This window comes from Pan troglodytes, chromosome 1 (genome assembly GCF_028858775.2).
Source record: "Pan troglodytes isolate AG18354 chromosome 1, NHGRI_mPanTro3-v2.0_pri, whole genome shotgun sequence".
NCBI classification, from domain to species: domain Eukaryota; kingdom Metazoa; phylum Chordata; class Mammalia; order Primates; family Hominidae; genus Pan; species Pan troglodytes.
Window position 1 is genome coordinate 163,630,859 of NC_072398.2, and position 12,751 is coordinate 163,643,609.

Sequence of the window (12,751 nt, forward strand, 5' to 3'; positions counted from 1 at the left end):
CAGGCTGGTCTTAAATTCCTGGCTTCAAGTGATCCGCCTGTCTCAGCCTCCCAAAGTGCCAGAATAACAGGCATGAGCTACCATGCTTGGCCTAAAACATGCTATATTTAAGATGAATAAGCAATCTGTTTAACATCACATAAAAATCCCCTAAACATTCCATGTTGACTCTGTTTGGGTTTTCTTCATAACTACCTGTTTCTGATTCATGTTTTGGTATTCTCTCTTATCTTTCTAAGGATGCTTTTTACATTTATTCTAATCTTTTGTACTATCTGTTGCATTAGTTCTGTTTCCTATGATACTGATTTGTTGCCTGTCATTCCCAGGGCTTGTGGTCTTCACATTTGTCTTGATGTTTTCTTTTGGGATCATGTTTTATTTTCTTTGATTGGTCAACAACCTTGGCTTTTCTTTTTTTATAGGGAGAGGAGTCAAAGTACAGCTATAGCTCATGGTCCTCCATGTATGTTTAGGGTAGAGAGGAGGGCTTTTCAGCTTGGAAAGCTCCAGGCCAGAGACCCTGCAGTGATACAAGCTGAGCTCTTTGTCCCAGGCACCCCTTAGGCATACATGTACCTCCAGAATCAAACTAGTACCTCTGTGGTAGGCACTGCTTTTCGTGAGGGAATTGGGCTATTATTCTTGTTTGAAACTGCCAGGCCCATGGGATGGGTGGCAGGAAAAAAATGCTGAAGGGTCAGCCAGCTCACAGGCACTCTTTGCTCCCAGCTCTCCTCCCCAGTGAGGTTCCAGGGCTTCCTTGACAGTGACTCTGCACTGCTCCCCAGAATTTCCTACCCCATCATAGAGATGCCTGGGCAGTGATCACAACAGGATAACAAGGGGAAAAAACAAAGAGAACAAGTAGAAAGCTCCCTTGGTCCTCCCCGCTTCATCACTATTCCCAAGAGGGGGAACTCAGCCATCCATATCTTATCTCTCTGCAGCAGCTTCAGGGCCAGGTTTAGTGGTAGAGCCTGTAGACAGTGTACTGGACATCTTGTCAGGAACTGGAATTCCCAGCAATGGTTCCTTGTCTTCACTTGCCTTGGTATTTGATGTCCCAGTTATACTGTGGGCTTTTTATTTTGTTTTGTTTTTTGAGAATAAAATTTACTCATTCAGCAAGTATTTATTGAACACTATGGTTTGCGAGATCCTTTGCCAAGTATTGAGGTAAAAAACCCAAAGAGCCTTTCTAACCACTGCTTTCTCTGGAATTAGCTAAGTAAATCAACTTAGCATTGCCTAGGGTTCTTCTGTCTCTGAGTCACCACACTTGCCAGGAACCAACCTAGAATTTCCTCTCTCATGATGTTTGCTGGGGCATGTTCTTTCCTTCAAAAGTCTGCTAACAACTCACCTTCTCCCTGTCACCTTTCAAAATTATTCCTTTAGCCTCAATCATTCAACTTCCCATCTCCATTTTCACTGAGAGCTTCTGTATGAAGTTATAACGTTCAGAAGGCATTTGGAAAAAGTGCTCACCCAAGGGTGGTCTGGTTTTCCATGTAGCTCTGCCACTATTAGATGTATGATCTTGGCTCAGTTACTTCACCTCCTAGGGCCCCAGTCTCTGCCATCTCTGTGAGCCTGTGTTTATGACCATACTGGCTTCTGACTCTTCCTGTAGTTTCAAGAGGTCTTGAGTAGAAGGGCTGGGTCTTTGAAATATTTAATACATTTTACTAGTTGACTGGTAGGTTTAGCACACATTCCTTTTTTTTTTTTTTTTTTTTCTTTTTGAGACAGGGTCTCTCACTCTGTTGCCCAGGCTGGAGTACAAGTGGCATGATCTTGGCTCACTGCAATCTCCACCTCCCGGGTTCAAGCGATACTCCTGCCTCAGCCTCCCGAGTAGCTGGGACTACAGGCGCACACTACCACACCTGGCTAATTTTGTATTTTTTGGTAGAGACAGGGTTTCACTGTATTGGCCAGGCTGGTTTTGAACTCCTGGCCTCAAGTGATCTACCTGCCTCTGCCTCCCAAAATCCTGGGATTACAGGCGTGAGCCATGGTGCCTGGCCCTGGCCTTCTCTTTTTTAGATAATGTCTTGCTCTGTTGCCCAGGGTGAAGTACAGTGGCACGATCATGGCTCACGGCAGCCTCCAACTCCTGGGCTCAAGCAATCCTCCTGCCTCAGCCTCCCAAGTAGCTCAGAAAACAGTCATGTGCCACCATGCCTGGCTAGCATGTAACTTTTATCATAAGCTAACAAAATCATTCTTGTGCCTCTTGATATACAATGCTATGGCAGGTGCTTTTTACAATAAATTTGTCTCTGGTCTCTCAAAATCAGCATAAATCAGCCTAAATAATGTTGGGGCATTATTGTATCCTTTTCTTGAAGGAAAGATACATATGTAAATAGTATGACTGTATACTGAAAGAGGAGAAGGCACAAAGTCATGTTCTACCCCTACAGATCATTCAAGGTATGTGTGAGACAAAGTCCTCAAAGACAGGACCATGCAGTTCACCAATTTGTTCTCCAGGTCCTTCTGGGACACACAACTACTTGTGTTGAATGGCTCAGGTGTGATCTTAGGAGAGGCAAGAGGCCCTTGAGATTCCAGCACTTCTAAGACCCTCTTAACGACAGCTCGGCTCTGAAGAATTGCCTCATGTCCTTCTTTCCCTCCTGACATGATCTCTGCATCAACCTCATTCTTAGCATTCTATGATCAATGGTCCTCTGTCCACTCTCAGAGGATGAAGTGTTCCTCTTCCCTCTTTTGGTCACTGGCTCCTCATCATCTCCCATCTCCCCAGGGACTTTATTCTGTTATTCCTCCCTCTCCTTTGTCTTCAACTTCTTCCTTATCTCTGGTTCTTCTTTTCAAGTCCTATGCCTGCTCAGCTCTCACTTTAAAACAAACCCTCACGCCTGCACACCTGCTCTCCCTCACCTGGCTAACACCACTTTGTCTCTCTATACTTGGTACACATGCCACCAGCTCTCCTGGCCTCCTCTCCAAGCTCATGCTTTGGCTTTTCTGTGTTCCTAGAGCCCCCATGCATACCTCTTACCTCATGCTTATTCTACTGTACTGCACTTTACTTGCTCATATGTCTGACCCTCCCCCTTGGCTAAATATAAGTTGAGGACCTCGACTGTATCTTTTACCTATGCTGGATTCCAACTGCCTTATATAGTGTATGCTCAAAAATGACTGTTGAATGAATAAAGTAGAAATGAACTCTAACATAATGAATGTGACATTTGAGAAGTTGTCACCAAATCTAACTAAGGAACCTGGAATGGGACCATAGAATTCATGAGGTTTAAAACCTCAAGACCCATCTGCAGTGAGGTTTGAAGAAGTAAGTTATTCTGATTTATTTCATTTTAAAAACAGCAGAATAGAACCACGGAATTCACTTTAAAAATTACATACGCAGTACTTAACCACCGAAGAACAAATTTTTAAATATAAAAAGCAAAAGGGAAGAAAAATAACTTGTAATTCCAGATGTACAAATGATCTCTGTTAACATTTTGATCTATATTCAGCTAGATATTTTTTAAATTTTACCCTTCAAAAAATACGTGCTTATGTAAATGTTTATTTATTTTTTATTTACTTTTGAGACAGAGTCTCACTTTTTCACCCAGGCTGGAGTGCAGTGGTGCGATCACAGTTCACTGCAATCTCAACCTCCTAGCCTCAAGAAATCCTTCCACCTCATCCTCCCAAGTAGTGGAACCACAGGCATGAGCCACCACAGCTGACTAATCTTAGTTTTATTTTTTTTTATATCTTTTTCCTTATGTTGGCCTGGCTGGTCTCAAACTTCTGGGCTCAAGCAATCCTCCCACCTTGCGCTCCCAAAGTGCTGGGATTAGAGGTGTGAGACACTGCGCTAGTTGTAAATATGTATTTAAGATGGCATCACCTCATATACACTTTTAAAATCTTAGCTTTTCACTTATAATGTGTATCTGTCCATGTCAATGAAAAACATAGCTACAACATCCCTTTAATGTTGGTGTAGGATTAAAGCAGGTGAGGGTCATGATGAGTTTAACCAGTCCATTCTTTACTATTATACACTTAGGTTGTTTATGGTGTTTCACTGTTTCAAACAATTTTTCAACAAACATCTTTGTACTTACATTTTTAAGCACTTATCCTATGATATGCTGAGTATACATTTCTAAGGCTAAAATTACCTGGTCAAAAGATACAAGTTTAATTTCAAGTTTGTTACATATTGCCAAGTTGCTCCCTAGTAAGTTGTACCAATTTACACACTCACTAGCGTGTACAAGAGTATCTTCCCCACACCCTCACCAACATGGGTTTGTTCATTCTACTTACTCTTTCTCAGTCTGATTTGGTTTCTCAGGTTTTCTCAAAATTTGTATCTCATTAATTGCTAGTTAGGCTGAACATTTTCATATCTTTGTTGCTCCTTTTATACTTCTTTTTGAGTTGTTTGTTCATATTCCCAAGTGTCATATATTTGAAAAAGTTATATAGATAAATATATAGAGAGATTACCAGTTGCCTACAAACACCTTCTCCTCATCTTTTTTTAGCAAGGGAACATTGCTGCCTTAATATATTTTTGAGCCTCCTTTGCAGCTGGGTGTGACCAGGTGACCAGTGGGCTGATGAATGCAAGTGTTGTTGTGAGACCTGGGGTAAAGCTCCTTAAAAGTAAGGCCTGAGCCCTTCTTTTCCTTTTCTGCTGTCTAGAAGGAAATAGCTAGAGCCTTGGCAGCCATTTTGGACCATTTCCATCATAAGGATGAAAGCCAAACTTGGCAGAGGGAACAGAAAGGAGGACCCTAGAGCCCTGATGGCATCATGAGGCTGTCACACCAGCCCTAGGCTGTCTACCTCTGGACTTCTCTTTTTTTGAGAGGATAAATAAGTTCCTATAGTCAGGCTTTTGGTAAGAACAACCCTAACCCCAAGAGAAATTCCTAACTCATACACCAACCCAAGGTTATATGCATATACTATACATATACTGTTTACTTGTATATATACATTAATACTTACCTGTATTTTCTTCTAAGTATTTTATCTAATACTTTATTTCTATGTGTACAGATATATGACTGAAAAGATATATAACCAAGATTTAACAGTGTATATTAAATAAATGAAGATTGCTAAACCCACTGGTAGATAAAATTATTATACTGAATTTTAAGAAAGGATCTCATTACAGAGTTTTACTCTATTAGGCATTTTTTGAAGTTAGGCCAATGAACTTGACATGGAATTCTTTTATAATACAGATCTTGAGAAATAGGATTAATATCAATTTCCTTGCCTAATTGTGAGCTTTTATCCTGAGAAGTTAATTTTCAGAGGATATGACTATAAAATGTGAGACTCTACATCTAGTTGGGAATTTTCTGATAAAGGTAATTGGATACGTGTCTAAACTTGTGCAATAAAGGGCTATGGTAAAACAAAATTTTACTATAGTTTCATTAGTCAGAATTTCAATATTGTTGGTTGTATTTATTTATTTATTTGTTTTTGATGAAAGGGGTCTCACTGTGAGGCCCAGACTGGCGTGGAACTCCTGGGCTTAAGCAACCCTCCCATCTCATATTCCTAAGTAGCTGGGACCACAGGTACACACCACCATCCCCGACTTTGGTTTTAAAAAGACGTTTTGACTTTAGGTGTAAAATGTTTTCTGAAATGTAACACGTATTACTCCTGCTTCTATAAAAGCTAGTCAGATATTGGTGTTCAATTTAATGTAACTAGTATTTCCTTAACTACAATGTATTAAATACCTGCTATGTATTAATATTTAGTTTCAAAATGACCTATGAGACAGGCAATATAATTCCTATTTTAGAGAGGAGGACATTGAAGCTCAGAGGTGTTCATTTACTTGTCCAAGGCTACTCATAGGCTGGTTGGAAAAGAAAAAAAAAGCCTCTGAAAGCTGTTGTCTCCAAAGCCTGAACTCCTAGCTACTCATTTTAGGTCCTGGGTTGGGCCTGCAGGAGAGAAGAGATGAGTAAGACACAGTTTTCCACAGGCAATGTTAAAGAAAAATTAGAACTTACCTGCCTCACACAGGTTCATTATGTTAATACGAGTGGGCAGAGAACTGCCTTTTGAATTTGCTGCAGACACAGCCACAGCCCAATTTCCGGTTCTAGGAATGACTGTGGTCCAGGAGGTGTGTCCTGTGATGTTCTGTGTCATGGCTTTCCCTCCTGTCAGCTCCTGCAAGGTCACCTGATAGTGGAGAATTTTTCCTCTTGCCTCTGAGACACTCAGATTCTGCAACAAGACACATTTATTCACTATTTACTCCCAGACAAGATCACTGATGCTCTGTGCCTGGACCTCATGGGTACAGATGTACTAGGCAGCTACAGCTGAGTGACCTTTTTGTTCATATCATCTCATGTTCCCTGCTACACACTTTTATGCAATACCCACCTTCCCCTCCCTGCCATTTAGGAAATAAAAAATCAGTTAACGTTTTTAAAAGATAATTCTTAAGAACACATTGATTTTCTTTTTTGCTTTAAAATGAAACTTACTAATAGTAGACAACTTGGTCACATCCAATAGAACAAGTACAGAATCTCAACTCAGAAGATCTGGATTTGAGTTCCAGCTCTACTGTTTACACAGCCCAAGGGCAAGGCACTCAGCCCCTCTGAGTCTCCATTTCTAAATTTGTAAATCACACACACACATGTAACCTTTTCTACAGAAAGTGCACTGCTGCTCAAGACATCAAACAGAAGATTTTCAAGAGCTAAACTAGTAAAATCTTCATTTAGTGAATTGAATTAGCCATCTGTGCTAGGAAACTAAGACACTGTTCATAAACGTGTGACTAACAACTTTTGGAACTGCAAAAATTCCAATTGAGATCATTTGGGAGCAATCCCAGAAAGTAAGCAGAGAACTAATTATTTGTATTATAACCCTGTTTTGACAAGGACCATGGGAAACAGAAGCATAGAATATGGAGAGTTGTCAAGTCTAGCATTGGCGGTGCCCATCCATGCCTCATGCAAGGTGAGGAAGGCTTGCTCACCAGATTCAAGTGCTACAGTTTTCTTGGCAAGGCTGTCCCTTCCATGGGTGGGGGGCCTCCGGCTGCCTTTGCTGAAAGACACACTGTAGTCAGCAAATGCCCCTTGCCTGGGTTCCCTGCTCACCAAGCACTCTTCTAATAATTTGGTTTCCTCTGTCGATTATCTGTCAGGAAAGGCTGGGCTAACATGAACATCTGGTTCACTTATAATTTGTATTTTTCACTTTAAGTGAATAAATTAGCCTTCTGATTATAATTTGGCTTCTGAAACAATTAGCATACTGGGAGAGAATGTTCCTATCTGCTGACTCAAGCCTTCTGGTTGGCCCCACAGCTGCATTTCTTGCTGAAATTAATCCATGAGCATCTAGTTTTTATATTTCCATTTCTGGAAGCTTGATTAATGCAGGTCCATTCTGGTGACCCTTCTGGATCCAAAAGGCCCAAAACTAGATCTTAAACCATAGTCAGTGCACGAGGTGGATGTCATGTTGCTGTGGGCCCTTTTGTGTGGACATTCTGCCTTTCCCTAAAGTCAGCATTTCAAATGTCTGTCGCAGCCGATCTCATAGACCTGTTGTATGGATTAGAATAAGCAAGTGCTTTTTACAGTAGGATGTTCTAAACTGTTATTATTAAATATGCCCTTTGTCAGAGGAGAAAAACAATAAAGCAGACACTGGCAAGGGAAGACCATCCCCTCAGCTATCTCTCACTCCGTTGTTCCCTATGTGTCTCTTCTGCAAGTCCAGAGATAGGACTGTTACCTCCACTCACACCCTAAGTTTTCCAACCCTAAGGTACTTCCCAAGAGTTAACTGAGCTCACAAAACTCTTATTTCTGGCCAGGGACCCAAGAGGCTTCAGTCCCACGCTAACATTGCAAACCAGTCTTATTATCTCCCTCCCACTGTCCTTCATAGACATCCCAGAAATCTCATTTGATATAATAGTAAAGTGCTAAAGGAAGGGGTGAAATGTTATCTTGGATCCAATGGCTGTGCATAGTGACTGCTGTGAAAATCTAGCTGATCACAGCAGTCTAGTAAATAGGGGTGTGGCTCTGACGGATCATAAAGATTGCCAGAGGGCATGGACCCAGACTCTTACACTTTCGCCTTCGCATCCCATATTTTAGAGTTGAAAATATCAATGAAAAGGTGGGAGTGGGATGGAAGTAGGTGGACAAGTAAATATGGTATCCCATGGGTTAGGCTGATATAAGATGTCAAACTCAATTTTTGGAATAACGATTATCCTTTCTTAGGTAATTGGTCTCCTTAATCAAATTGAAAAACAAGCCTAACTGGTCTGACAGGGTCGATGGAACAAAAACTTCAATGAGCTAATAGGAAAACAGATATTTAGCCACTTAGTCTCCTGAAGCAACTGAAAACAGTATAATCAGTTCAGGGTTTTTTTTTTTTTTAATTTTTTAAGGCAACATAAAGTTTGCAAATGGTGTATGTAGTCCATTACTCCTGGATTATGCCTTGTCCTGATGGAAGGGAATATCATCAAGGAACCACCAAACTGGAAGTGAATCTACAGATTAACAGTTAATTCAATGATTCATTTTATAAGTGGGAAAACAGGGGCCCAGGGACATGACGTGACTTGCTTAAGGCCATTCAATGGACAGATGAAGAAGGTAGGCGCAGAGCCCAGAGCTCTCGACTTCTAGGCCAATGTTCCCTCTGTTATGACGTGCTGCTCCCTATATAGACAAGCCTGAGTCAATGAACTGGTAGGTGTGGGCAGCCGCGTTTCATAGTTGAAATCCTCAGTCACCCTTCCAGCCCAAAATTGCAAAGCAACTTCTCTAATTGTGAGGTTTGGTACATTCTCACATGCAGCACGAACAGGCAGCATGAGTTCATCAGTTTGGGGAGGGTGGAGACAGAGAATCCCTTTTTTTCCAGAGTTAGCAGGTTCTGAGTCACAGGAGACAAGCTGTGAGCTCAGAAGGACTGCAAACCGGAGGAGCCTGCCGACTCTTCCCAGATCAACTTATTTGTATGCTGGTGCTGCTGGTTTGGGTGAATGATAAAGGAAAGACCAACATTTATTGGGCTATACCATTAGCCAAGAGTTTTATGTCTAATGTCCCATTTAGCCCTTGTAACTCTCCATTCTGATTTTGAGGATGTTGAAGCTTGGGGACATTAAGGAACGGTTTCAAATAGTCCCCACAGAAAAGTAATGTGAGATTTTTGAGTGCCCTCTGGTGGATGTGAGAGCGGTGCACAGTATCCAGAATGTGTCTTGCATCCCTGGGAGTGTCTCCAAGACCTGCCACCTCTTTTTCCTTCTCTGACAGTGCTAAGAATGGGTCTCAGGCCAGTGTTCCTACTGTCATTGTCACCTTCTCCTATTGGTAAGAATATGCTATAAAGGAACCACAGTCCCATTGCCTCTCTCCTTCAATTTTCTTTCTGCTCTGACCTGTGGGAAATGATTTAAATTTATTATGGAAAGCCTTTCTGACTTGGCTTTGTCTGAGAACTGAAGAGTGAACAGCTCTCTCAGTAAACCTACTGTAAGAGTTCTGCTGCCTGAAAAAGCTTTCAGCATTAAAAATGTGGTAAATGTAATCCATGACAGGACAAAATCTGACACATTTCAGAATGCAATGCATCTGTTTTTATTTTTAATTAAAGATCTATTGGAGGAGGGGTGTCTCCATGAATTGATAAATCATGTCTTCTTAAGATTTAAAAAACTTACTGAACTTCTCATAAAGTAATGCTCTACTTCTGAACTTCCCCTGATGCAAATAATAAAGAAAAAATCTGTTAGCGCTTAGCCTGTATCAAAGAAGAGGGTCTATAATCTAGACCTTAGAAAGCTGGAGGAATCTGAACACTATTAATCACAGCTTTTATTTCTTTTGATTTTGGCTTTGGAATACTGCTGACTTTGATTTTTTTCTTATTAGAGCAGATCCTTTGCTTCCTTGCTGTACCACATAGCAGCTGTATGACCTTGGGCAAATTATTTTCCCTTTTTGAGCCTCAGTGCCCTTATTTATAAAATAAGGATACTGACATGTACAGTGTAGGCTTATTGGAGCATTCAATGAGTTAAGGGAGGTAAACTGTTTTAAAGAGTGCTTGGCACATGTTAAGACTCTTGGTGACTTCCCTTCTCTCAGTTACTCTAAACTAATATAAAAATATCATGATTGTCAGTTTTGCTAATACACTTACATGACTCTTCTACCAGTCTATGAAGAGCTAGGTCATCTTGACTCTTGGCTTACTCTTCTGTTCTATATGGAAGTCTCACCAATGCCATTCAGTTGGTTACAAAATTCATGTAATTTGTAAGTTTTTGTGAGCATCTTGATTTTAAAACTCATGACTGCCTTTTGCAACCCCAGTCCAAATGAAGTGATTCAAAAGACAACCCTTGGCCGTGCGCGGTGGCTCACACCTGTAATCCCAGCACTTTGGGAGGCTGAGGTGGGCAAATCACTTGAAGTCAAGAGTTTGAGACCAGCTCAGCCAACATGGTGAAACCGCTTTCTACTAAAAATACAAAAATTAGCTGGGCATAATGGTGCATGCCTATAATCACAGCTACTTGAGAGGCTGAGGTGGGAGAATTGCTTGAACCCAGGAGGCAGAGGTTGCAGTGAGCTAATATCGCACCACTGCACTCCAACCTGGGTGACAGAGTGAGAACCTGTCGCAAAAAAAAAAAAAAAAAAAAATAGACAACCCTCACCTGGACATTTTAGAAAACACTCCATTGAAACTATCTAAGGATCTATTTTCCCACTAGCACCTTCAATGTCATGCACAATGTTTGCCTCATAACAATAACTTAACACTTTTCACAACGATTTCATTAATCTTCACAACAACTTCATGTGATCTGCACTTTACTAATGAATAAAATAAGGAACAGAGAGTTTAAGCACTTTGCCCAAGAACATCCAGCCAATAAGTAGTGAAGCTGGAACTCAAACCCAGGTGGCACAACTCTACCAAGAGGTGAACTCTTAACTGCTGGACCATGCTAGCACTTCCTAGATACTCCCCAGTGTTCTGCTATACTGAACTGACTTAACTGATAGTCAAACCTCTTGGTGGTGACCATGGCATAATGATTTCTATCTTGTTTGGCAGCTAGAAAAACAGAAAAATAAGAGAAACTTTCATGAAAGCAAAACTTTAAAATGCCCTTCCCATCTCCTCTTTCTATCTTCTGTTAATTCTTGGCTACCTACTCTCTTATTTTTTTGCACTGGCCACATTCTGCTATCCAATCAAAATTCCCTACTTTCAGCTGGCATAACATGTGTGACCAGTAAGCAAGGAAAAGCAGCCCTTTCTTTCCAAAAATATCTTTGGAAATGCTGTGCCTGCCTGTGATGGGCCAGGATTGGGAAGGGGGAGATAGAGTTGAATATTGCAACAAAACAATCTAAATTGTGCCATCTGCTGCTTTTGTATTTAAATATTGATTCTGAGATCGGATAGCTCCTATAATTATATAAATGCCCCAAGGTCCTGGCAGCCAATCCTCACTAGGGATTTACAATAGACCTTTGTCGTACATCAATATAAATCAGGTCCCAAATAATACTTTCTACTTTTAACAAGCTTTTTCATATGAGGAGGCCAAAGAATTCATCACTTCAGTGCAGTGTGATATAGGTTGGAATATTCTGCATATGAGAGAGAGATACAAGGAGAAAGAGACAAAGTGAATGTACTGAATAAGCTGTTCCTTTCACAACAGTCTCTCTCAGGCTGTGCCGTAAATTGGTATACGGGGCTTGCTATCTTCTCTTTCTTTCCATCTTCTGTGGTTTGAGGGTAGCTGTTTGTCAAAATGAATTACTTCGTATAACAAATAAAAAACACTAAATCTTTCCCCCACTTTTGGAACTAAGAGTTTTCTTTCTTTTTTTCTTTTTGAAATGGAGTCTCACACTGTCGTCCAGTCTGGAGTACAGTGGCGTGATCTCGGCTCACTGCAACTCTGCTTCCCGGGTTCAAGTGATTCTCCTGCCTCAGCCTCTTGAGTAGCTGGAATTACAGCCGTATGCCACCATGCCTGGCTAACATTTTTGTATTTTTAGTAGAGACAGCGTTTGGCTGCTCTTGAACTCCTGACCTCAGGTGATCCTCCCACCTCGGCCTCCCAAAGTGCTTAGATTACAGGCATGAGCCACCATGCCCAGTCCGAATTTTCTTAACTCTCTCTGTATTGCTCTGAAAACACAGGAGCTGTGCTGTTGAATATGGGAGGGAGCCCCTAGCTGTAGGAAGTCATGGAGCCCTTGAAACATGGCTAGTCCGAGCCAAGATGGGCTACTGTCTGGAGGGTGAAGTCTTAACCAATGTGCCCATACTGGCACTTAGTAGACTCACCAGTTTTTGAAAACTTGGTAGGATAAAAAGGTTATAAAATATCCAAATAATTTAAAAAATTGATTACATGGTAAAATGACAATGTTCTGGATCTACTGGGTTAGATAAAATGTATTATTAGGCCGAGAGCCGTTGCTCATGCCTGTAATCCCAGCACTTTGGGAGGCTGAGGCAGGAGGATCACTTGAGATCAGGAGTTTGAGACCAGTCTGGCCAACATGGCAAAATCTTGTCTCTACTAAAAATACAAAAATTAGCCAGGCATGGTGGCACACACCTGTAATCTGACCTACCTGGGAGGCTGAGGCATGAGAATCACTTG

At 41.2% G+C, this 12,751-nt stretch overlaps 1 protein-coding gene across 31 annotated transcripts in view; it reads right to left on the bottom strand.

Annotated features, from left to right (window-relative positions):
* The window catches only part of IL12RB2 (interleukin 12 receptor subunit beta 2), a 90,470-nt gene that overhangs the window by 41,181 nt on the left and 36,538 nt on the right, over positions 1 to 12,751 (bottom strand). For all 31 annotated transcript variants that reach the window (XM_063800618.1, XM_063800619.1, XM_063800648.1 and 28 more), the window contains one exon: positions 6,054 to 6,273. In XM_063800618.1, the coding sequence (XP_063656688.1) occupies positions 6,054 to 6,273 (220 nt within the window). The remainder of the gene's footprint in view (positions 1 to 6,053; positions 6,274 to 12,751) is intronic.